The 27,142-nt window shown below is 45.1% G+C and overlaps 2 protein-coding genes across 2 annotated transcripts in view; one reads left to right on the forward strand and one right to left on the reverse strand.

Moving 5' to 3' along the window:
• The window catches only part of LOC310837988 (E3 ubiquitin-protein ligase TRIM11-like), a 1,016,249-nt gene that overhangs the window by 498,667 nt on the left and 490,440 nt on the right, over window positions 1-27,142 (forward strand). The window lies entirely within an intron of this gene.
• LST1 (leukocyte specific transcript 1) lies at window positions 9,879-22,724 on the reverse strand. Its single transcript, XM_083725459.1, has 5 exons — window positions 22,528-22,724; window positions 21,079-21,130; window positions 17,554-17,664; window positions 14,558-14,580; window positions 9,879-10,973 (listed from the first exon to the last, which is right to left on the reverse strand). Exons 2-5 carry the CDS (start codon window positions 21,104-21,106, stop codon window positions 10,722-10,724), a joined length of 414 nt encoding a protein of 137 aa, XP_083581585.1. The 5' UTR covers window positions 21,107-21,130; window positions 22,528-22,724; the 3' UTR covers window positions 9,879-10,721.

The following is a 27,142-nucleotide window of genomic DNA, read 5'->3' on the forward strand; positions in this document are numbered from 1 at the left end:
CAAACTTACCCACAGCCACGGCAAGCCTTGCGGGGTCCACCAACAGACCCCACTGGGGCCCCACTGGGCCTTCTCTTAATAATAATAATAATAATACATTATTATATATTATTATATATAATATAATAATGCCCTCCCAACAGAATGTCAAAAGCACAATGAAACATCAAGCATTAAAAACTTCCCCGTACAGAGCTGCCTTCAGGTGTCTTCTAAAAATCAGGTAGTTGTTTATTTCCTTGACATCTGCTGGGAGGGCGTTCCGCAGGGCGGGCGCCACCACCAAGAAGGCCCTCTGCCTGCTTCCCTGTAACCTCACTTTTCGCAGTGAGGGAACCATCAGAAGACCCTCGGAGCTGGAACTCTGTGTCTGGGCTGAACGATGGAGGTGGAGATGCTCCTTCAGGTATACTGAACCGAGGCCGTTTAGGGCTTTAAAGGTCAGCACCAACACTTTGAATTGTGCTCAGAAACGTACTGGGAGCCACTGGAGGTCTTTCAAGACCGGTGTTATGTGGTCTCGGCGGCCACTCCCAGTCACCAGTCTAGCTGCCACATTCTGGATTAGTTGTAGTTTCCAGGTCACCTTCAAAGGTAACCCCACATAGAGCGCATTGCAGTAGTCCAAGCGGGAGATAACTAGAGCATGCACCACTCTGGCAAGACAGTCCGCAGGCAGGTAGGGTCTCAGCCTGCGTACCAGATGGAGCTGGTAAACAGCTGCCCTGGACACAGAATTGACCTGCGCCTAGTGGGCCTCTTACTGCCATGCAATGTCACACACATGCACCCCCCCCCCAAAAGTTGGGCAGAACCCAGTGCATGTGGTGAAGGATAAGGCCTAAGGAGAAGGCAAGTTGCCTCGGAAAGTGGCATGGCCTAGGGTCCTGAGGGTCAAACAGAGAGACCTGGAAGGCTGCATTAGTCCCCTATGACCTGAGGATCCCCACACCTGTTGTACATAGAGAGAAAGCCCTCTGGCCAGATCCTCAACAGGGTGGGAGCTTACATAGCCCTATTTCAAACCTGCTCAGGGATGGCTTTGTTGTAAACAAAATCTGCCCTTATTCCCTTATGGGGTATGCAAGAGCCTGTATAGAGTCCTTAAGTGGGTTCCCTATCGGTAGGAGAAAATAACAGAGGCCAACCAGAGAATATTGAGAAGCAAAGCAGCTAGTAAGCCTGATCTTTATTGAACTGTTGCAACAGGGTGCTCCCCTCACACGCAGGAAGGGAGGAGGACCCAGGACAAAGGTGTGCCTGCCCTTATATAGACCTTTTAAATTTCCTGCCCTGGAGCTCAAGACCACCCCTCCATACATCATACATACATCACAGAAGGGGTGTAACCCAAGACCACCCCCCACAAACATCATACCTACCTCACAGAAAAGGTGGTCTACAACAGAAATTTGAATGTTGTTTTTCCTGTCTGCTAGGTTATCTGATAATGCTTTATCTGGTTGCCTTTCCTGGTAGTCTGGTCCTTCCTTTGAGATGGTGATTACCCAATTCCTGAGACTATGGGAAGGTTCCCTCACCCCCTCCCTCCTTGCAGAGAAAACATTTGGTCAGTTTGGGAGTCAAAATGGTTTCAGGGCGGTCTTCCTGTGCTGCTCCCGACATGTGGTCCACATATCTATATGTACATGCTTGGTTGGTACATTTATGAACATTTATTATATATATAAGACCTTAATTTTTTTTATTACAGTGTCACTGTGGACCTGCAGCCTGAGGCTGTGCGTTTTCTGGAACTCTCTGCACTCGGTCTTCAGAACTCCCTTTAATTTTAACTTATTAATTCTGCAATGGTATAAATTGCTTGCTGGCCCGAGGCCATCAAAGCAGCGTACAGCAAGACAAAGGTAAAATAAAATACTAGCCGTACATATTCTAAAAGCATTGCTGCAGATGCACAATTAATATTTCATAAATGACCGGATCGCACTTCAGGGGAAGGCTTCACATCATGATACCAGGCGCCTGTCAAATTTCAGCCGGTAATTGATTCCAGTAGGCCAGTAGCTGCAACGCCGAAAGCCCCGTTTTGAGAACACGCAGTATACTCAGCAGCACTCCATCTGAGGAGTGCAGGGAAATATGGGGGAGAGGCAGTTCTTCAGGTAACCTGGTTCCAAGTTGCTTTAGGGTCTTGACGTGCAGAAAGGAATCAAGATGTACGCAACTCAGTTTCAGCAACTGGCGGGCGATTTGAAGTCTTTGGGTTATCCAGGCAAGGTACAAATGCTAGAAGCCTGGCCTTTTCCCTTGAAGACACAGCAATGCCATCTGTCTGCTGCACTACTGGCGTTAATTCTCGGCTTCCATCATGCGGCCTCAGAGACTCTCATGGAAGACTGCATGCCAGGCAGGAACCTAAACAAAGACTATTGGCTGGCTGAACCAAGGACAGGGTACAAAATTTTGTTTCCTTCCAGTAGCACCTTAAAGACCAACTAAGTTAGTTCTTGGTATGAGCTTTCGTGTGCATGCACACTTCTTCAGATACACTGAAACAGAAGTTACCAGACCCTTCTATATAGTGAGAAGGTGGGGAGGGGTATTACTCAGAAGGGTGGTAGGAATGGGTGATTGGCAGATAGCTGTGATGAGCCTGTTGACGACTCTTAACGACTGCAATAGGTCTTACAGGAAAAAGCAAGGGGTGAGAAGGTGAAAAATGGCTTTGTTATGTATAATGAGATAAGAATCCAATGTCTTTGTTCAGACCAGGTCTCTCCATGGTTTTAAGTTTGGTAATAAGTTGCAATTCAGCAGCTTATTTCGTGTGCATGCACACGAAAGCTCATACCAAGAACTAACTTAGTTGGTCTTTAAGGTGCTACTGGAAGGGGAAAAAAATTGTTTTGACTATGGCAGACCAATACGGCTACCTATCTGTAACAAGGACAGGGTAGACACAGGAAACTCCTGCTTCCACCTAGATTACAACGCCACCTGGTGACTCAAGTGTATAACGACGCTATCCACAAAGTCTTCATCAGAGTTTGAATATGGCTACCCATATGGTTTTCCCAGTAGTGATGTATGGAAGTGAGAGCTGGATCATCAAGAAGGCTGATAACCGAAGAATTGATGCTTTTGAATTATGGTGCTGGAGGAGACTCTTGAGAGTTCCATGGATTGCAAGAAGATCAAACCTCTCCATTCTGAAGGAAATCAGCTCTGAGTGCTCACTGGAAGGACAGATCGTGAAGCTGAGGCTCCAATACTTTGGCCACCTCATGAGAAGAGAAGACTCCCTGGAAAAGACCCTGATGTTGGGAAAGATGGAGGGCACAAGGAGAAAGGGACGACACAGGACAAGATGTTTGGACAGTGTTCTCAAAGCTATGAACACGAGTCTGACCAAGCTGCGGGAGGCAGTGGAAGACAGGAGTGCCCGGCGTGCTCTGGTCCATGGGGTCACAAAGAGTCGGACACGACTAAACGACTAAACAACAACAAAAGCCCCAGGATGAGCCGAGCCATCGAGTAAAACTCTGCTGGATGCTATTTTTGAAAACGTGGAAGTCTTTCAAAGGTTTCACTTGCAATTTCCCCTCTCGAAACATACTTTACGTAAACACATTGCACAGAGATCCACTAGGGGGCACTGCATGGTCACACCCTAGGGCTAACCTGGGTTTACACGAGGATTATGATTCCAGAACAAGACAGAGAGGCAAAACGCCGATTGCTGTGTGTACGCCGTTGTTATCTGCAGCAGCATGGATTATGTATTTACGTGCATCCTTAAAACACCCGTGTACACGCAGGTGGAGGGTCCTTTGCTGACAGTCCATTCACGTACGCATGCTGGCTTGCACTGTGTGTGTGCTGTTTTGGGCCTGCTTCATAGCTGACACCTGTATACTTAGAAGCGTAGCGAGGAGACGAGCGTTTGCAAAATGTGTACTGGAGACTCTGCAGGAAATGGTGTCAGAAGTGTCAGGCCTTGAATCTGTGAGCTGGGAGAAGTCAGGGGGTTGTTTGGCTTGTGTGCCACCAACTGGCCAAAGGAGAGAACTACAGGCAAGAAGCCTCTTAACGGTGATAGGCCTGCAGCAGATTATGTGAGCTTGGCCTCTTAGAAATATTTCCAGCCCAGGTTCACTCATCAGCCCTAGCCAGCATGGTGAATGGTCAGGGATGATGGGAATTGTAGTCCTGCAACTTCCAGAGAGCAATACATTCTCCACCCCTGATTTTAGGACTTGCAGAGCAAAATTAAAGTGGTTCTGGAGAAAGCAAACGACCCAGTGATCTGAACCAAAGATTTCTGAATTTTATTGATATTGATGCTGCATTTTATGTTGCATTTTATGCTGTTTTATGCTGTTTTTAAGGGACGCGGGTGGCGCTGTGGGTTAAACCACAGAGCCTATGGCTTGCCGATCAGAAGGTTGGCGGTTCAAATCCCCGCGACAGGGTGAGCTCCCGTTGCTCGGTCCCTGCTCCTGCCAACCTAGCAGTTCAAAATCACATCAAAGTGCAAGTAGATAGATAAGTACCACTCTGGCAGGAAGGTAAACAGCGTTTCCGTGCGCTGCTCTGGTTCGCCAGAAGCGGCTTAGTCATGCTGGCCACATGACCCGGAAGCTGTACCCCAGCTCCCTTGGTCAATAAAGTGAGATGAGCGCCGCAACCCCAGAGTCGGCCAAAACTGGACCTAATGGTCAGGGGTCCCTTTACCTTTACCTTTTATGCTGTTTTTAAGTCACATTTTAATCAATGTCTTATATTTGCTGTTAGCCGCCCTGAGCCCGGTTTTTAAACCAAGAAGAGCGGGATATAAAAAAATATTGTTGTTGTTGTTGTTGTTAAAGGGCTTACATCCAGCATTTCCCAAGCTGCAGCCCTCCAGAGGCTGTTGGACTCCAATTCCCATTAGCCCCAGACAGTATGGCCAATGGCTAGGGAAGATGGGAGTTGTTGTCCAGTAGCATCTGGAGTGCCCCGGGTTCGAAACACATGCATATAAGACCTCTCTAAGGACTCAAAGGTTGTTCTATCTCTGCAAAACACAACACACACACACACACACCAGTTTAAAAATATTTTTAAATGACTGAACTATATATAGTTGCAAAAAAAAAGCCATTTAGGTTCCTGTTTTGTGACCAGGCCTACAGAAAGGATTTGATCCTGTGAAAAAGAAGCATTAAAAGTCATATGTTGTTTGGTCCCCCAACCAATCCATTACAAAGCAACAGGTGGAGGTTGCTGCCCGTTTCTGCAGGACCAAGGACAGCTCAGACATTGCTCCAGCAACAGCCAGCAAGCTTTAATTAATGGGATCTTAGCTGGCATGGAGGACGCAGGTAGTGCTGTGGGTTAAACCACAGAGCCTAAGACTTGCCAATCAGAAGGTCGGTGGTTCGAATCCCTGCGACGGGGTGAGCTCCCATTGCTCGATCCCTGCTCCTGTCAACCTAGCAGCTCGAAAACACATCAAAGTGCAAGTAGATAAATGGGTACCGCTCCGGCAGGAAGGTAAACGGCGTTTCCGTGCACTGCTCTGGTTCGCCAGAAGCAGCCTCGTCGTGATGGCCACATGACCTGGAGGTTGTACACCAGCTCCCTCGGCCAATAAAGCGAGATGAGCGCCGCAACCCCAGAGTCGGCCACGACTGGACCTAATGGTCAGGGGTCCCTTTACCTTTACCTTTAAGTTGGCATGGAGGACATAGAATCATAGAATTGCACCAACCCCCAACAACGCAGGAATGATAGACCCTATAATTAAGAATATCCTGCTCTGTTGACTGAGCTGTCCCAATACGTATCCCTGCCATGGGAAGTTGCTTAATACTGAATAAGACCAACAACATCTCTAGCCCAGAACTGTCTACAGCGGCTGCAGCTGCAGTTCTCCAGGTTTTCAGGCAGCGGGTCTCCTCCAACCTGACTTGGTGATGCGAAGGATGACACCTAGAGCCTTTTGTATGCAAAACAGAGGCTCTACCACTGAATTTGCTCCCTCTTCTGAAGCTAGCATTAGCTACGTGGGACAAGAAGCTACAGTTAGAACTGGATATGGAACAACTGATTGGTTCAAAATTGGGAAAGGAGTACGGCAAGGCTGTATATTGTCTCCCTGCTTATTTAACTTATATGCAGAATTCATGATGTGAAAGGCTGAGCTGAATGAATCCCAATTAAGATTGCCGGAAGAAATATCAACAACCTCAGATATGCAGATGACACAACATTGATGGTAGAAAGTGAGGAGGAATTAAAGAACCTTTTAATGAGGGTGAAAGAGGAGAGTGCAAAATATGTTCTGAAGCTCAACATCAAAAAAACGAAGATCATGGCCACTGGTCCCATCACCTCCTGGCAAATAGAAGGGGAAGAAATGGAGGCAGTGAGCGATTTTACTTTCTTGGGCTCCATGATCACTGCAGATGGTGACAGCAGCCACGAAATTAAAAGATGCCTGCTTCTTGGGAGAAGGGCAATGACAGGCCTAGACAGCATCTTGAGAAGTAGAGACATCACCTTGCCAACAAAGGTCTGTATAGTAAAAGCTATGGTTTTCCCAGTAGTGATGTATGGAAATGAGAGCTGGACCATAAAGAAGGCTGATCGCCAAAGAATTGATGCTTTTGAATTGGCTTTGTAATTCGGAATTTATGTGATGTGATTTAATTTGATGTGATTGGCCAGTTAATAAAAATTATCTTTTTTTAAAAAAGAATTATGGTGCTGGAGGAGACTCTTGAGAGTCCCATGGACTGCAAGAAGATCAAACCGATCCATTCTTAAGGAAATCAGCCCTGAGTGCTCATTGGAAGGACAGATCCTGAAGCTGAGGCTCCAATACTTTGGCCACCTCATGAGAAGAGAAGACTCCCTGGAAAAGATCCTGATGTTGTGAAAGATTGATGGCACAAGGAGAAGGAGACGACAGAGGACGAGATGGTTGGACAGTGTTCTCGAAGCTAGAATGAAACAAAAGAGACAAGTCAAAGGCTTGGGGTTATTATTATTATTTAACTTATATGCAGAATTCATCATGCGAAAGGCTGGGCTGGATGAATCCCTAGCCGGAATTAAGATTGCCAGTTGGACAGTGTTCTCGAAGCTACCAGCATGAGTTTGACCAAATTGCGGGAGGCAGTGGAAGACAGGAGTGCCGGGCGTGCTCTGGTCCATGGGGTCACAAAGAGTCGGACTTGACTAAACGACTAAACAACAACATATTTTGGTCTGGAAATTCCATTGGGAGCAAAACAGCCTGCAAACTGTGCTACCATGATCCTCTGCAGGGGTCAGAAATTGCATTGCAGTTTTGTAATGCCTGTATGTCTGGAGTTGTGCAAATGCTGCAATTTCGCAGGTTTCCTTTCAAACCCACTCGTCTGCTTTAGAATTTCACTTCCCTTCAGGGGGTGTGTTATAAAAAGGATCCTTGGCAGGATGGGGGGGCAAATGTTTGGTTTGCTTCACATCTTAATGTCTATCTGCTTACTCGGCGCTTTCCAGAACAACAGGCAAAACTGAAATGCAAACTGAAATCTTTCAAAATGTGCCTTTTTGCAATGCAGTTTTCTCTGCATCTACAAAAATGTAGATATTGGCAGAAAACGTGAATTTAAAAAAAGCATAGACTCATGAAAATGCATTCACAAAATGCATTATGTTGAGGGTAATCGCTTGCAAAAATGTGTCTGTTGGGGCTAAAGGGCTGACAAATTTTCAGGACGTCTTTAAAAAAACACACACAGAGAGAGACAGAGAGAAACTGATGTGGAACTGTGGCAAACTGAACTTAAGATGGGAGAGATGAGAAATTGCTGGAAACTGAAATAAAGAGATTCACCACTCCCTAACTCTGAGAGAGTTCCCTTGCAACCTATACATGGGATGCCAGAGATTGAATTCTACATACAAAGCGTGACGTTTGCCCCTGGGCTTAAGTCCTTCCCTCAAGTGCTTGCTGGTGAAGGGTGCCCCAGTCAGCTGCCAAGGCTATGCGCAGAGGAGCGAAAGAGGAAAATGGGAAAGGGGGCAGGTTGCAGCCAGCACTGAGAGGCAGCTATGTTGCATTTTAGCCAGAGAGTCAGCAGCTCCTAAGCGTGAACTACACATTACCCTTGTGTTGCATCAGCCAAGCCACAGATGGGTGGGGAGTTGCCAATCGTAGGAGCATAGGAAGCTGCCTTCGAATGAGCCAGGACACGGGGTCATTTAGCAGAGGCAGTACTGCATACACTGGCTGGCAGGGACAATCTCCATGCTTTTCAGACACAGTTCTCTCCTAGCCCACCATATAGTTGAGGGGGAATAAGCCTGTGGCCTTCTACATGCCAGGGCTGGATTAACCATTAAGCAAAATAAGCATGTGCTTAGGGCATCAAGAGAAGTTCTGAGGGGGGCCACCATGGAGATTTTCCATTGCCGGATTTTTCACATTAACAGTGACAAAATTGCTCAGCTGAACATTTGTTTTCTCAGCTGAGATATAAAAAAAAATCCCAACAGAAAACTATGCAACGAGGCCCAGGCTGGGTGCCTCATCTCTTCTGCTAAGTGTTGGAAGCAGATGTGTTACGTAAGATTCGTTTTGAGGATCTGATGAAAGAAAAGTAGCAGAATTTTTTTTCAAATACAGATAAAGTGGAAGTGTACAAAAGGAAACATTGTTTTCCACCTTACTGTTGGTTTTGTTTCATTAAAAAAATTTTTTTTTTAATTTCACAGTTGATTCTTGTTTATATTTTGAATTAGATATACAGTGGTACCTCGGGTTAAGAACTTAATTCGTTCCGGAGGTCCGTTCTTAACCTGAAACTGTTCTTAACCTGAAGCACCACTTTAGCTAATGGGGCCACCCGCTGCCGCCGCGCGATTTCTGTTCTCATCCTGAGGTAAAGTTCTTAACCTGAGGTACTATTTCTGGGCTAGTGGAGTCTGTAACCTGAAGCGTATGTAACCCAGGGTACCAATGTACATGAGGGCACCAAAATCTTTTAAGTGCTGCATGCAAAGCAGGTGTCCTGCAACAGACCTTATTTTTCTTCTCCTTTTCAAAGCTTCCTGACCAGGGAGGCTAGAGGAAGTGCAAAGCCTTCCTCTTTTCTTGAAACTCACCCACCCGTTTTTTCCGTGGGAGAGAAGGAAAGAGCAACACGCTCAGAACCTCAAAAGAGGATCTTTCTCTTTTCTTGCTTGAGTATCATTTGGGGCAGTTCTATTCTCAGAGTTTATTTATTCCCCCCCCCTCCATTTGCACATTCAGTCTTCCTTTGAAGCATAGTCCACCTGTCTGCCAAAGCAACACACCCCAGTCTCTTCCGCCCAAATGTCACCTATCTATATACATCTGAAGTTGGAGGGCATGAGATTAGGGTAGCCTAGCACATAAATAGGGACATGGGTGGCGCTGAGCCTCTTGGGCCTGCCGATCAGAAGGTCGGCAGTTTAAATCCCCACGATGGAGTGAGCTCCCGTTGCTCGGTCCCCACTCCTGCCAACCTAGCAGTTGAAAAGCACATCAAAGTACAAGTAGATAAATAGGTACCGCTCTGGTGGGAAGGTAAACGGCGTTTCTGTGCGCTGCTCTGGTTTTGCCAGACGCGGCTTAGTCATGCTGGCCACATGACCCAGAAGTTGTACGCCGGCTCCCTCGGCCAATAAAGCGAGATGAGCGCCACAACCCCAGAGTCGTTTGCTACTGGACTTTACTGTCAGGGGTCCTTTACCTTTTTTTAGCACATAAATGCTCCATGCACTGGTGTGATGCTCCATTCCATTCCTTCAGCGACCAGACAGTGAACGTTGCTGAATGAGTTTGACTTGAAGACGTCCTACAGCGCTTCAGCCACATTCGTTGTAAGATTATTTGAAAAATAAAACTAAAATGAGGAGACCTTCACAGTAAGTTTTACTGGTGCACCTTGCTTTGAGGGGCAGCGAAAGACAGACTATTGTAGACTCAATGAAGATAGTGTACAGTAGGAAAATAACAGCTTTGTGTCATGAGAGAGGGCAGGGTGAAAACACAGATGCTGGCAATATACAAGAAAGAGGGTCCCTGTTTTCAGCTCTGACATGCTGGGAAATCTGGTGAGATGTCACAGCGCAGATACGGAACCTGCTTTCTGTCACAGAGTTGGTTTTCTTCTAGGCTAGTCCTCATGATATATATATTCACATATATTCACGTTTGGTCACTTTTGCACCCCACCTATTGTTCCATACATGGGGGTCCAGCCTGAGAGGTAGGTCAGCCTAAGATGAATGAGATTTGAACCCAGGTCTCCAAGTCCATGGCAGCGTGTCAGCGGCTGTAGAGATGAGCTTGGGCAGGCACAGTCAAACTCCGGCCCTCCAGATGTTTGGCACTACAATTCCCATCATCCCTAGCTAACAGGACCAGTGGTCAAGGATGATGGGAATTGTAGTCCCAAACATCTGGAGGGCCGGAGTTTGCCTATGCCTGAGCTAGGAAATGTCTCCATCCCCCCTCAACCCGCTTCCCTGTCTTTGTGAAAATGGAATCCAAATGCAAAAAGGGGGGAGCAAAATAAATTTGGCACACCTCTCCCCGCAAGATCTATGCAAAGATATTCAACCTGCATCAAACAGTCCAATGGCCGGATGTTTCAGCTTCTCTGGGGCCAGAATCCGAGCACAACAGATACACAGTCCACATCAAGCACAGAACCTTCTTCCCCTCGCTGAATCTCCCATTCCAGTCCAACGAAAGTTCAGTCCTGTTCCACGAACGACTGGTCCCCACTCACCGCGCCATCCGTTCCGTCCTCTTTGTTTGGTTCAGGCCTGCAGTGGCTTCCCTGACTGGCCGTTTCCTTTAGCTCTGCCACTGTAGCATAGTCGTTGTTGAGAGATGCCAAAGGGACTGGGCAGCTCCCCCCATCACACTGCCCCCTATTGGAATCGGGGAGGTTCTGCAATTCGGCGTAATGCAAGCTAGCTTCATCCGGATTGCCGGCCACACCCTAGTGATGGTGAAGGATACAGCAAGAGGTCACATCAGTTAGTACCAAAAGATGAGAAGAGCGGGCCGGTTAATTCGAACCGGAACGTGAAATTCAGCCCCACCACCACCACCATACCTCCTCCTCCATCCTTGTTGGCCCCTGGGAGTCCCCTGGGCACAGTACTTGGATGATGGCAGAAGCCACCATTGGCAGAATTCACCTGTCAGGGAGGGTCTCAAGCCCATCTCTCCTTATCTCCCCCTATGAGGGCTATGTTTCCCTCACCTGACCTCACAATAGGCATGGATTTAGTTCATTTTTGGTTCTCTCGGTTTCCTATTTTTCCAATCAGTTCTCCCCATTTCTGAAGCAGTTTGTTTGTTTGTTTGTTTTACAAAAAAATCGCAATGAAAATTATTCAGCATTTTAGTGTGAATTTCTCCGAATGTGCACATTTTCTGTATGCAGCTTTGAGCGATGTACACATTTATTTATTTATTTTGCAAGCAATTCATCCTAGTACAGTGGTACCTCGGGTTACATACGCTTCAGGCTACAGACTCCGCTAACCCAGAAATAGTGCTTCAGCTTAAGAACTTTGCTTCAGGATGAGAACAGAAACCGTGCTCCAGCAGGAGGCCCCATTAGCTAAAGTGGTGCTTCAGGTTAAGAACAGATTCAGCTTAAGAACGGACCTTCGGAACGGATTAAGTACTTAACCCGAGGTACCACTGTATTCAGGGACACGGGTGGCGCTGTGGGTTAAACCACAGAGCCTAGGACTTGCTGATCAGGAGGTTGGCGGTTCGAATCCCCGCGACGGGGTGAGCTCCCGTTGCTCAGTCCCTGCTCCTGCCAATCTAGCAGTTCGAAAGCACGTCAAAGTGCAAATAGATAAATAGGTACCACTCTGGCGGGAGGGTAAACAGCGTTTCCGTGCACTGCTCTGGTTTGCCAGAAGCTGTTTAGTCATGCTGGCCACATGTACGCCAGCTCCCTCGGCCAATAAAGCGAGATGAGCACCGCAACCCCAGAGTCAGCCACAACTGGACCTAATGGCCCTTACCATTACCTTTACCACTGTATAATACATTTTTGCATGTTCCTTTCGCCACTCATTTTTATGCGCACTTTTACTTTAAATAGATGCATTTATTTATTTATTTGTAAATATTGTTTGATTGCAGAACTGCATCCTGGGAGTAAGCCCTATGGAACTCAACAGGACTGACTCTGCCTAGACCTGGGGCTCAGCTAGACTGGTAAAGAAAAAGTGATTTATGTACGTTGTATATGAGATATAACATTGTGCCACCAGACGGAGATGCGCAGTCCCGTTTTTCTCTACCTGTTTTCCCTGTTTACACTTCTCTGATGGGTCTAGATCCAGCCATGGTTCATATTGTGTTGTGCAATTGTGTGCACCCAGAAGGAACCCCCACTGAGTTCAACGGAACTTATTCATATTTAAGTGGGGTAAAGATTGCAGCCTTAGTCCCTTGCCTGGAAGAAAAATATCTGTATTTGGGCCTTTGCTGTATCAGTTGATTTCCTCTCTACCCACCCACTTTCTGCAGCAAGTACAAATTTAGCCTTATCACCTCCACCACCACAATTCTGGTCACAGTTCAGCGGAATTCAGTTTCATCCCACTGCTCAAATTTTATGCAAATCTAAGTCCTTTTTTGGGTCGCGCACTTCTTCTGCATTTTTTTTTAATCCAGCTTCCTCTGAGGAGCTAAACTTGTTTCTCTGGACTGTACCAGACTTTAGATGTGCTCTCATAGGCTTGAATTATTCTCCAGTCCTCTGGACAAAAAACCCCCACCTCTCCACATAGAAAAGTAGAAGACAGGAAGAGGGTTTTCAGCCTGGTCTCCTTCCTGACACATCAGTTTTCTACGTGTATAAATATTTCCCCTCCCCTCCCCCTATTTAGTCATGAGAGCCCTTGTCTACAGTCCAAAATGGTACAGTCTCAAGAAGACACTGGCTGGTCATCACTAGGGACATATATAGGCACCTTTTTCCCCATTCCTCCTTGGATTTGTCGCATGCAGCGCTGTTTCTGTTCCGCTGCAGTTCATCTCCCACCCAAAATGACATTAGCCATATTGCAGGACGTCCTCATTTCACGCGCACAATTTCAACCATACGTGCTTAAAGGCAGGCCGGTTGAAATTGCGCAAGTCTAGTCCCACGCAAGGTGGAGAGCTCTTTTTGAACCAGGTCCACTTGGGGGCAAGGTCCACTTGGCACACCAGTTCTGGAATGCTCCCTGAGATCACGCGGGACAATCTAAGATCTCACGTGAACATCCCTAGCCTTCCATTTCCATGGCAGCAGGTAGGCCCAGTGAGGCCCACTTGGCATGCCAGTTTTGGTAATGCTGGGGTGTTCCCTCCCCCTCTCACTCACTAGCCACAGGATACCTCCAAAGGTTTGACTACATGCTTAACCCTCAGAACCGAACCCTTGCCTAAGATGAGGGAACACTGTACATTATCAGCTACATAGATTACATTGTCATTACGTTATTGCAATGAAAAGGAAATGCAATACAAATTGGGGGGGTAGGACATAATTAAGTGTCATTTGTGGGCTGAAAGCAGCCACAACACCATACAGGTAAAAAAGGTAAAGGACCCCTGGATGGTTAAATCCAGTCAAAGGCGACTATGGGGTTGCAGCGCTCATCTCGCTTTCAGGGTGGGGGAGCCGGCGTTTGTCCACAGACAGCATTCCAGGTCATGTGACCAGCAGGACTAAACCGCTTCTGGCGCAACAGGACACTGTGACGGAAACCAGAGCACACAGAAATGCTGTTCACCTTCCCGCCTCAGCGGTACCTATTTATCTACTTGCGCTGGTGTGCTTTCGAACTGCTAGGTTGGTAGGAGCTGTGACAGAGCAACAGGAGCTCACCCTGTCGTGGGGATTCGAACCGCCAACCTTCTGATCAGCAAGCCCAAGAGGCTCAGTGGTTTAGGCCACAGCGCCACCCACGTCCCTACAACAACATATACACTGGGCTGATTTCCAGTTTCTGGACATGAGGCAAACCAGTGAAGATTGGCAATTTCCACTCCAACATCCCTAGACACTACATCAAGCTCAGGCCAGTGTGCAGCTCATGGGGCGAGCACTGTTTTTAAGACAAGCCATTCTAAAACCACAATGATCAGCTCTAACACCTTGAATTTATCTCAGGGATGACCATCTGGTATTGATAGAATTTAGAGTCTAGAGATGTTCCTTTAGCATTATGAAGGTTGGTGATGCGGGGGCTTGCCCTAGAGCCACATGGCCAGGCAGTTCCAGAGGCCTAGGGCAGGGATAGCCAATGTGGTGATGTTTGGGGCAGGCTGGCTTGGGATGATGGGGCTTGGAGCGCACGACATCTGCAGGACTCCACAATGCCCTAGAGGTTGTTGTGCAAGTTTGCTTTAGAAGCTCCGGAGAATAAAGTCCCTTTGAGCCATTCCCCATTCCTCCAGTTCGTCTGTGGATCCTGAATCTACATGCTGCAAATGTGTACAGTTCTTCCTCATCCAACCTCCTCTGCCCGCTTGGTGATTGTCTCTAAATCACACCATACTTACTTCTACAGGTTTTCGCTTCTTTCCTGCGAAGGAAAACAAAAACACTTGTTATACCCGAAGGAGCGTCTCCACCCCCATCGTTCTGCCCGAACACTGAGGTCCAGTGCCGAGGGTCTTCTGGCAGTTCCCTCGCTGCGAGAAGCCAAGTTACAGGGAACCAGGCAGAGGGCCTTCTCGGTTGTGGCACCCGCCCTGTGGAACGCCTCCCACTAGATGTCAAAGAGAAAAACAACTACCAGACTTTTAGAAGACATCTGAATGCAGCCCTGTTTAGGGAAGTTTTTAATGTTTAATAGATTATTGTATTTTAATATTCTGTTGAAAGCCGCCCAGTGTGGCTGGGGAAACCCAGCCAGATGGGCAGGGTGTAAATTATTATTATTATTATTATTATTATTATTATTATTACTATTATTATTATTACTATTATTATTATTACCATCATCATCTTCATCATCATCATTGGGACAAAAATTGTGAGGTGTGTTTGCTTTCATTTTATATTCTTCTTTCCTCAGGTTGTGCTTTTTTTTTACATCAAGCAGCAGCCCAGGAAGCTGCCTTATAACCAAAATTCAGCCACTGCATTCTCCATAATCATCACACATCCACAAGCTTGGGAAAAACCCCAAGGTTTGCAGAAGTACAGAAATACTTTACATGCAGGCACGCAAAGCTCACATAGGGTAACCACCAACTTTTCCAGACAAAGTCACTGGGAGGAGCAACATTGTCAAGACATTCTGTTGCTCCCAAGGCAATTTACAGCCCCCACTTCTTAAAATGTGGTTGCGTTGGGTCCCAGTAGCGGCCGGACTTTGTAGCTGCTCGCACGGTGATTTTCTGTGTATACAAAAGTGATCCTTAAAAGTATTTGACGAAGTGAAATATCTGATTTATAGGTCCCTCCAGAATATTTCTTTGGATTTGTTTGTTTTCCCCCAAGAGCTTTTGACAATACAGTGGTACCTCGGGTTAAGTACTTAATTCGTTCCGGAGGTTTGTTCTTAACTTGAAACTGTTCTTAACCTGAAGCACTATTTCTGGGTTAGCGGAGTCTGTAACCTGAAGCATATGTAACCTGAAGTTTATGTAACCTAAATATGTAACCTGAGGTACCGCTGTATATCACTGATGCAATATATGTATGTGAGTGGTAGATGTACATTGGGTCATCCACATATAATTTTGGTATATTTGGTGCCTTATTGCCATCCAGAGAGGTGCTTTTACCCTACATCTTCCCATAATGGTTGGCTGGTGGTCTCTGATTTTAAAGGTTTGTGCATTTTTGTTATAAATATATATAGCTGTAAATTGCTTTGGCTATGAATAAAAACAACAGTAACCCAGAACATTTGTGGTGTGGAAAGCCAACAGGATTTCAGAAGGTAGTGGCAAGACATGCGCTGATTGTGGAAACAAAGCAGTCTGCCATCCCATAAACACCTGCAAGTCTTTTATATGTGTTGGAAGCCGCCAAGAGTGGCTTATTATTTATGCCCCAGACGGATGTGAGGGGTATAAATAATAAAATAATTACTAAAATTATCGTTGAAATAATTACTAAAATTAGCGTATTCGTATTCTAGCAGGGGTGTTTTAGGTTGAGATATTTCCCTGTCCATATCTGTACAGTGGTACCTCGGGTTACAGACACTTCAGGTTACAGACGCTTCAGGTTACAGACTCCGCTAGCCCAGAAATAGTACCTCGGGTTAAGAACTTTACCTCATGATGAGAACAGAAATCGTGCGGCAGCGGTGGGAGGCCCCATTAGCTAAAGTGGTGCTTCAGGTGAAGAACAGCTTCAGGTTAAGAACGGACCTCCAGAACAAATTAAGTTCTTAACTAGAGGTACCACTGTACTGTTTTGAATCTGTCATGGATGCCTTTGTTGAGATTTCTGCATCGAAGCAGGTTGAACTACAGTAGATGATCTTCAGGTTCCTTTTGAACTCTACAATTCTATAATTTTAGAGCTTTTAATAAATTGCTTCATCACTTTTTCTTTGCTTGCCTGCGATCCTTGATAATATGATATATAACATACCCTCCAACATTTCTCTGATGAAATTATGGACATCCTATTCCATGACAACAACAACAACAACAACAACAACAAGTAGTTTATGGTTTATACCCCACCCCATTTGACTGGGTTGCCCAAGCCATTCTGGGCGGCTTCCAACAAACAAAAACATAATAAAACATTTTTTTAAAAATTTCCCTATACAGAGCTATCTTCAGATGTCTTCTAAAGGTTGCCTAGTTACTTATCTCCTTGGTTCGGGGGTTGGATAACTCCATACCCTCCAACATTTCTCCAATGAAAATAGGAACGTCCTAAGGAGAAGTGGGACATTCTGAGATCAAATCAGAAACTAGGACGGCTTCTGTAAAACCAGGAATATTCCTGGAAAATAGGGACACTTGGAGGGTCTGAAATAATAAATACACAAAACAAAGGGTGTCTGAAAGGGGGCCTGTATCTGTGTTCTGGTCCTCACCCTAGACCAGGAGACGTAGTTTGTACGGACATAGGAGGCAGCTTTATGCTGAGTCAGATCCTTGGCGTACTCAGTTCAATATTGTCTACACTGACTGGCAGCCTCTCTCCGGGGTGTCAGGCAGGAAGCCTTGCGCAGGGAGATGCCAGGAATTGAATTCAGGACCTTCTGCATACGCGACCACAGAAATATGTCCTTTCCCCCCAAGATCAGGTCTCTGCGAAACGCAAAGCCAATAAACTTATTGAGGTTTCCAAACTGTTTGGGACCGGGACTGATTTGAGGAAAGTATTCTCAACTTTAGAACAATTCTCCCCTTCCCCACTCATTTCAGGAACAGAGATTTAGGACTTTGCAGGCTCTCCAGCGAGGACCAACCTCTCAGCTAAAAAGGTTTTGATTTTGAAAAAGAACGTCCTTTGTTTCAGGCAGTTTTTCTCTCCTGCTTTAGAGGCTGTTCACAGATATTTTGCAATATTTTGTTACCTCTTTTGCAGACACGGCAGAGGCAGATGGAGAGAATCACGATAACCAGCAGCATCAGGAGAATGGCCGCTCCTCCTCCGAAGAGCAGCCACTTTGTGATTTGGCAGGGATCTGCGTAGTTGGGAAGATGTGACGCCGTCAGTGCCAGGGAGCCCAGTCCCCCTCTTGCCCCCTGTTCCTCTTGCCTATGATCCCACTCCTCGCCTTGGAACCAAAACTAGCTGTAGTTCGTGTCACCCCTCCTGAGGATGTAGGCCTGAGGGGGCTGGAGGAAGACCTCTTCCACCCAGCGCCCATTCCAGAGGGTGGCATGGCTGGGCATTTGCCAGGCGCCACCAGCACTTCCACTTCCCACAGGGTATCTGGTGAACAGATGCCGCCTAAGAAAATTCTTTCAGCCAGAGAGAGAGAGAGAGAGAGAGAGAGAGAGAGAGAGAGGTAGCAGTGCCAGCGTGTTCCAGAGTGGGGTTTTTGGTGTTGTTTTGTGTGTGTGTGTGTGTGTGTGTGTGTGTGTACACACACACACACACACACACACACACACACACACACACACCATAGCTGTCAACTTTTCCCTTTTCTTGTGAGGAATCCTATTTGGAATAAGGGAATTTCCCTTTAAAAAGGGGAAACGTTGACAGCTATCACACACACACACACAGTGGACGCCCGGATTGTGAACGTGATCTGTGCGGGATGCACGTTAGCAACCCGCAGCGTTCGCAACCCGCAGTTGCATGTTTGCGCATGCACGGGTTGCGATTCGGCACTTCTGCACATGCGCAAAGCGCAATTTAGCGCTTCTGCACATGCGCGACCACTGAAACCCAGAAGTAACCAATTCTGGATACTTCCGGGTTTCGGCGCATCCGTAACCCGAAAAAACGCAACCTGAAGCGTCTGTAACCCGAGGTATCACTGTAGGTATATATGTATGTATGTGTATGTGTGTGTGTGTGTGTGTGTGTGTATATATATATATATATATATGCTTTCGTAGATTTTCACGGGTACAGGAATGCAGGTTTTGGTGTCCTCGGGTGTCTTCCCGTGTAAAAGTTGGGGTGTCTAGGCGACGTTTCGACGAGGTCTCACTCGTCATCTTCAGGCTGGTGCTTTCGGCTTCTTGTTACTGGAACAGAGCGGGATCTCAATGTTTGAGTTCCTATAAATACTGTAGAGGGGGTGTGGTGTCTAGCCCAGAACATTGGAGGCTAGACACCACACCCCCTCTACAGTATTTATAGGAACTCAAACATTGAGATCCCGCTCTGTTCCAGTAACAAGAAGCCGAAAGCACCAGCCTGAAGATGACGAGTGAGACCTCGTCGAAACGTCGCCTAGACACCCCAACTTTTACACGGGAAGACACCCGAGGACACCAAAACCTGCATATATATATATATATATATATATATATATATATATATGGTATACACACACACACACAGTGGTACCTCGGGTTACATACGCTTCAGGTTACAGACTCTGCTAACCCAGAAATTATACCTCGGGTTAAGAACTTTGCTTCAGGATGAGAACAGAAATCGTGCTCCGACAGCGCGGCGGCAGCGTGAGGCCCCATTAGCTAAAGTGGTGCTTCAGGTTAAGAACAGTTTCAGGTTAAGAACGGACCTCCGGAATGAATTAAGTACTTAACCCGAGGTACCACTGTGTGTGTGTGTGTACACACACACACTCACAGTGGAACCTCAGTTTTCAAACGTAATCTGTTCCGGAAGACCGTTCAACTTTTGAAACGTTCAAAAACCAAGCATCAATTGGGGGCCGGAGAAATTGGAAAAACACACAGCGGAAGCCGTTCAGCTTCTGAGGCACATTCGGAAACACAAGCAATTACTTCCGGGTTTCGGTGTTTGGCTTCCAAATTGTTCGGCTTCCGAGAAGCCTGAAAAACCAAGGCTCCGCTGTATTCGAGTTAGGACATTTTTTAATTTAGCTTTCGGGAAATGACAGTTATTTGCTATTAAAATGCACGATTCATCGTGACACTCTTTCATCTAAGTAAATGTGTGTTTGAATATTTAAAGGGAAGATTTAACACGTGCTCTTTCGCGTGCCCTTTTGAGTTTGTTCTTTCCTTCAAGGAAAAATGCTTTTTGAAAAGTCCTGCCGCCTATCCCAAGCTCCTGTTGGATGAGCTCACACAGATTGCCTGATTTCTTTTTTCAAAGCAGTCGCAACACACACAAAAGAACACAACAGGATGTTTGCCTGAGCCAATCTAAGGGCTTGAGAAAATTACCTGCTCATCTCAGTTACCCTACCTCATCGTCAAAAGCTGCCACCCAAAAACATATTCTCCCCATTTTCCATGCCTTGGTGACATAGGTGCCAACTCCCCAGGGACCTGGGTGCCTGGGCACCCACAAAATTCCCCATGAAGGGGCCGGGCACCCAAAAATTTCGGTGCCGGGGCCATGCACACTGATGGCACTCACAGCCCTGAGCACCCACGGTTGTGGGGCCAAACAGGCACTCCTGCTGGTGATGAGAGTAGAGGTGAAGGGGTCCAAGCACAGGAGGAGAATGAGTTTTGGGGTGTCTTCTCTCGCCTTTGTGGCTCTGACGTTCTGGGTAACAGCACATCCCAGCTCAGGGGTCCATGGGAGGTGCAGTTTCCACAGCCCCTGGGAGAACGACATTTCCTATGGCGCCACCGACCCCGTGCTGAGGCACAAAGCTGGAAGCAGTAGATTGTTAAAAGCCTCCAGGAATTGTAGGCCAGCAGATAGTAAACTACACTTGCCAAGATTCTTTGGGGGGAAGCCATGTGTTCTAAATGGGCATTAATGATACGATACGATATCTTTATTGTCATTGTCCCATAGAGAACAATGAAATTGAAAAATCTACGTAAGACATTCAAAAACCCCTAAAAACTCTGAAACCCCATTTTAAAATACGGTACACTATACTATAGAGACCCCTTATACTGCGTTTAGAACCAGAATTGCATTTGGGTAGAAACGGTTTCTCAGGCGGCTAGTCCTGGTCTTTATAACCCTGTACCTTCTTCCAGAAGGCAGAAGCTGAAAGAGATCATTTCCGGGGTGCATACTATCCTGCGCTATCTCTGCAGCTTTCTTATGGCACCTGGCAGCATAGATTTGCACCCAGTTATTCTCTCTGCAGTCTTTACAACCCTGGACAGCATTGTTTTTCCCCTGACAGTGCAGCTCCCAAACCACACACACAAACCATAAGTTAATACACTCTCCACAGTACAATGGTAAAATGCCATTAACAGGTCCTTTGAAAGATTGTTTTTCCAGAGGATTCTCAGAAAATATAACCTCTGCTGTGCTCTCTTCATCAGGTCTTTGTTGTTTTCTCCCCAGGTTAGGTCATCTCTCAACTCCATTCCCAGAAATTGAAACCCCTCTGTCCCACCTCTGCCCCTGCCCCTTGAGGAACCTGCCTCAGTCTACCCAATGACAGGGCTGGCCCCGATCCCAACCTGTGGATGAGAACATTTGACACCAAGGGCTGAAATGCACCTACCGTCTCCTTCACAATGCAAAACAAGCATCGCCAGAGTAAGAAATGAGGTGTTCTAGAACGAAACAAAAGAGACAAGTCAAAGGCATGGGATTATTATTATTATTATTATTATTATTATTATTATTATTATTTATGGTAGTACGGGGCAGGCTGTCTCAGAAAACATTTTCTGCCGTTATTGATCTATAATTAAGGAACTTGAGAGTCCCATGGACTGCAAGAAGATCAAACCTCTCCATTCTTAAGGAAATCAGCCCTGAGTGCTCACTGGAAGGACAGATCCTGAAGCTGAGGCTCCAATACTTTGGCCACCTCATGAGAAGAGAAGACTCCCTGGAAAAGACCCTGATGCTGGGAAAGATGGAGGGCACAAGGAGAAGGGGACGACAGAGGACGAGATGGGTGGACAGTGTTCTCAAAGCTACCAGCATGAGTTTGACCGAACTGCAGGAGGCAGTGGAAGACAGGAGTGCCTGGCGTGCTCTGGTCCAGGGGGTCACGAAGAGTCAGACACGACTAAACAACTGAACAACAACAAATTAAGGAACAACAGGGTTTCCCACTGGCAGATAAAAAGAGCATTCCAAATGTTCAAACTGCTTCATGTACAAAATCTCAGTAAACCCTCACAACTGCCTTGGAAGGCAAGTCAGTAACATAATCATCTCTATATTGGAGATTGTGGAAGAGAGGTGGCTGAAGCTGAGGGAACAATGACTCGCCTGACAGTCACCAAGCGTGTCTGAGATAATTTTGTACCTAGAAACGCAGCTCGCATGATTAACTGCTGCACTACATTGCTGAAAAAGTTACATGGGGTGTTTTTTAACCACAACAACAACTCCAAGTTACGTGTCCAATTTGCACAACGCATGCTCAGCTATCACAACTGGCACAGAACCGTAGAGTTGGAAGGGGCCGCGAGGGTCATCTAGTCCAACCCCCTGCAATGCAGGAAACTTTTGCCCAACGTGGGATTCGAACTCACATCCCTGAGAGGAAGAGTCTCGTGCTCTGCCAGCTGGTCTGTACAGCAGCTACACAGCAAACTCAAGTGCTGAGTGCCACCAGAATTGCAGACAAGAACCCCCAGGGCTTGCTGAAGTACAACATAAAATAAAATAAATAATAAAATAAAAATAAAATAAAATAAATAAAACTGTTGAGCTCACACAGCTCAGTGACTCCACTGCTCCAGCCCTCTAAACTTTGTAGGTGACTGAAGCCTCAGACATTTCACAGGAAGACTCACTGAAATCTCTCCCTGCCCCTAATATCGGTGTCTCCTGCAGGAGACACCGATATTAGGGGCAGGAGGCAGACTGCAGCCTCCTGCAGTCCTTCATTCACCCATTCTTTTGCATTTTCTCAAATCCTCTGCCCTTCCCACCACTCTCTCACAAAACCAGGCCCTAAGCGGCTCACAGGTTCCATTCAATCCCCTCTTACCTTCTCCCACTTATTCAGTTTGGTCCCAAGGGCTTTGGGGCGTCTTCAACATCCCAAGCGCTCAGGCATCCGTCCTCGGCCGTCTGTCTTTGCTTTTGATCTGACACCTTCTTGTGACAGATGTCACGAAGCAGTGAGCTGCAACTTCTGCTTCCACCAGGAAACAGGGACCCAGCGCACAAAACCAGAACTTACAGAGCAGATGTTTCCATTCGACCACTGGGGCAGAAGAAGCAGGGCTCACAAGGCGCTCACTACGGAGGACGCGGGCTCCACTCCCACAAGAGAGAAGTCTCAAGATTGCTATCTGAGCTGTTAAAAACGCAGGCTTCGTGTTCTCAGGTTGAATTTAGCCAATCCAAGACAAAAACTGGGTTAACAAACCCAGTTTGAATGACAGTCGCCAGAAAAGCAATGGAATGAAATGATCAAGGCGGCCTGATGACTTTCCCCCCAGGGTGCATTGAAATGGGTGTTTGTTTGGGTTCTTTTTAATATATAATTTTTATTAAAATTTACATTTCAAAATGTTCATTTAAACAACCTTAAATCAATGACTCCCCTTCTCTTTCTGTGGTTCATTTTGCATACCACACATCCCTGAATATTTTACATGAACTGAACCATTCAGTAATCCATTGTTACATCCATCAAAACTTATTTACACGGTTGAATTTATCTTAGTGCTACCAGCGTTTTTAAACGAACACAATTTTCACCCATATATTCAGTAAACATTTTCCAGTCTTCTTTAAACGTATGTTCTTCTTCTCTTCTTCTATATGTTAAATGTGCAAGCTGCACATATTCCATCAGCTTAAGTTGTCGTTCATCTTTCGATGGAACCTCGCTCATTTTCTGTTTTGGGGCTAGCAAAACACAGACCGCAGTAGTGGTATACAGAAACAAACTTTTTTGACACCTGGGAATTTCCATCTGAATTATCCCCAGCAAAAAGGACTTTGGTTTTTTTGGTAAGGTACTTTTAATCTCCCCCCCCCCCCAATTCATTATATATCATTTCCCAATACTCTTTTACCTTTTTACAAGTCTTCCACATATGATAAAACGTACCCTTAACCTCATTACATCTCCAGCATTTATATGATTCGGACTTATACATTTTATTTTATTTTATTTTTTTTTCATTTTAAAATTTTATTGAGTTCGATTAAATATACATTATATACATTATATTCGAATTTCGGCATTTCTTATCATTTTGGGCTTCCTTCAGCGATGTTGACATTCATTCGTGTTTGAGTCTTAGAATCACATTCCATCCTTTCATATTGCCATTCGTACCTCCTTTTTTACATTGTTTCAATTAAACAATACTTGTTAGCTCTTTACAAAGCCTCTTTAAATGCCACTAACGTTGTATTTACAAAACATTTGTTCTCCAGATAACCCACGAATTTCCCCCAGTCTTCAATAAAGTTTTGATCTTTTAAGTATCTTATTTTCCCTGTCAGTTTGTCCAGCTCGGCGTATTCTGTTAATTTTGCTCTCCACTCTGCCACCATTGGGATTTCTTCCTGCTTCCATCTCTGAGCTAACACAATTCTGGCTGCCGTGACCGCGTACTGGAAGAGTTTGTAATCCTTTCTCCTAATATCCTTTCCCATAATGCAAAGTAAGAAAGCTTCTGGTTTTTTGACAAAAGTATAACCTAACATCTTTTTCACTTCATTGTACACTTCCTCCCAGAAACTTTTAACTTTCTTGCATTCCCACCATAGATGGTAAAATGTCCCTTCCTTTTGTTTGCATTTCCAACATTTGTTGTCTACCTTGTACATCTTGGCCAATTTCACGGGTGTCATATACCACCTGTATTGCATCTTCATCACATTTTCCCTAAGTGACATACAGGCCGTAAATTTTATATTCACTCTCCAAAGCTTTTCCCAGTCTTCCATTTGAATATTATACCCGAAATCCCTCGCCCACTGTACCATCACTGACTTCACCTCCTCGTCCTTCGTGTGCCACTCCAGAAGTATTTTATACATTTTAGAGAGGTTTTTATGTTCACTGTTTATTATCTCTTTTTGAAATATTGATTCTTTTTCCTCATAGCCCCTTTCCTTCACCTCTGCTTTAAACATCTCATTTATCTGGAAGTAGTGGAGCCACCCCTGTGTGAGCGTTTTGACCTGGTCGTATGGTTTAACTTTCCACTTCCCTCCTTCATTTATGACCATTTCTCCATACTTCCCCCTCTTTTCTTCCATATTAACTTTCTTAACGCTTGTTAACTCCTGGGGAGAAAGCCAGTGTGGTGTTCTCGGCTCTAATATGTTCTTATATCTGTCCCAGACCTCTATTAGTGGGCCCTTAAAGATGTGACTGGTGAACCCCTTGTGCACCCTTTTTTTATCCTTCCATAGGTATGCGTGCCACCCAAATTTGTTGTTGTACCCTTCAAGATCTAATAACTCTCTGTTTTCCAGCTTAACCCATTCTTTCATCCAACACAAACATGTCGCTTCATAGTAAAGTCTCATGTCTGGTAGGGCGAAGCCCCCTCTTTCTGTAGCATCCGTCAACAACTTAAATTTAATTCTGGGTTTCTTCCCTTCCCAAACATATCTAGAGATGGCTTTTTGCCATTCTTTAAAATTTTTTGTTCCTTTTAGTATGGGTAATGTTTGGAACAGAAATAACAGCTTGGGTAACAACATCATTTTCACCATAGATATTCTTCCCCAGAATGATAGTTTCATTCTGGCCCAAACCTCTAAATCTTTTTTAATTTTATTCCAGACCGGGATGTAATTGTTTTGATATAGGTCAATATTTTTGTTGGTAATCCAGATTCCTAAGTATTTTATCTTTTTAACAACCTCAATTCCAGTTTGTTGTTGTACTATTGCAGCCTTATCCTGATCCAAGTTTTTAACGATCATTTTTGTCTTACTCTTATTCAATTTGAATCCTGCGAGTTTCCCAAATTCCTCCATCTCGTCCAGAATCACCCTTATACTTTCTATAGGTTCTTCCACCGTTAAAACCACATCGTCTGCATAAGCTTTAACTTTGTACTCATTTGAACCTAATGTTATCCCTTTAATTTGCTTGTTTTGTCTTATTGCATTCAGCAGCACTTCTAGGACTACTATAAAGAGCAACGGTGAGAGCGGGCAGCCCTGCCTCGTTCCCTTAGAAATTTTTATTTCCTCAGTAATAACTCCATTAACTATCAGTCTCGCCTTCTGCTCAGTGTAAATTGCCCCTATACCATTTAAGAACTCCTGTCCCACTTCCATTACCTCCAAATTTTTAAACATAAAGTCCCAAATTATATTATCGAAGGCTTTCTCCGCGTCTATGAAGATTAGGCTAGCTGGTTTATCGCGACTATCTGATAGGTATTCGATAAGGTTAATTATGAATCTTGTATTGTTTCTTATTAACCTACCCGGGAGAAAGCCCGTCTGATCTTCATGTATCATCCTTGTTAATATCTTTTTTAATCTTTTGGCTAGAATACCGGCAAAGATCTTGTAGTCCGTGTTTAATAAGGAGATGGGTCTGTAGTTCCTAACTTGAGTTAGATCCGAGTCTTGTTTGGGGATAATTGTTATAAAGGCCTCTTTCCACGAACCGGGCATGTCTCTTTCTTTTAAAATGTTATTCATTACTTCCATTAGTGGTGTTATCAATGTATCTTTCATTTCCTTATAGTAACTCGGTGTGAACCCGTCTGGGCCCGGTGCCTTTCCTCTTTTCAGTTCTTTTATCACCTGTTCTATCTCTGTTCTGCAAATTGGGGCATTTAGCTGATCTTTTTCCTCTGATGACATCTTCTTCACCATCTTTTCTTTTAAATATCTTTCTATCTTTTTCTTGTTGTTCCTTTCTTTATTTCTGTAAAGATGCTCATAGAAATCCAAGAACCCTTTTCTAATTTCTTTCGGGTCAGTTGTTTCTTCTCCGTTTATTACTATTTTGTTGATTGTATTTTGCTCCTTCCTCTTTTTGACTTGCCACGCAAGCCATTTGCCTGACTTATTGGCGAATTCAAAGTTTTTTTGTCTTAACCATTTAATATTCCACTCAACCTCCTTATTTATTATAATTGCCACCTGTGTTTGGAGGGACTTTATTTCCTGCATTATTCTTTCATTATTCGGCTTTTTGATCAGTTTCTGCTCATTATCCATAATCTGTCTCAAAATCTCTTTTAACCTCTTTTCCTTATTCTTTTTTTTCAAGACATTTTGTTGGATAAAGAGGCCCCTCATTACAGCCTTACTTGTGTCCCATACCGTACTTGTTTTCACCCCTTTGTCGAGATTATCTAGGAAGTATTCCCCTAGTTTTTTCCGAATTCTTTCAACAAATTTTTGGTCATCCCATAGGTTATCATTTAATCTCCATCTAAAGGTTCGTTCTTCCACTCCCTTCATCTCCATTTCGATTGGATTATGATCTGATATAACTTTAGCCTGGATTTCAACTTTTTTAACTCTTGGTGACAGTTCATTCGATATCCATATTTGGTCTAATCTTGAGAATGACTGGTTCGGCTCTGAATGATATGTGAATTGTTTCTCTAAAGGGTGTTTCAGTCTCCATATGTCGATAAGGTTGCAGTTCTTAGTCAATG

This window comes from Podarcis gaigeae (genome assembly GCF_964106915.1).
Source record: "Podarcis gaigeae genome assembly, chromosome: 2".
Lineage (NCBI taxonomy): Eukaryota > Metazoa > Chordata > Lepidosauria > Squamata > Lacertidae > Podarcis > Podarcis gaigeae.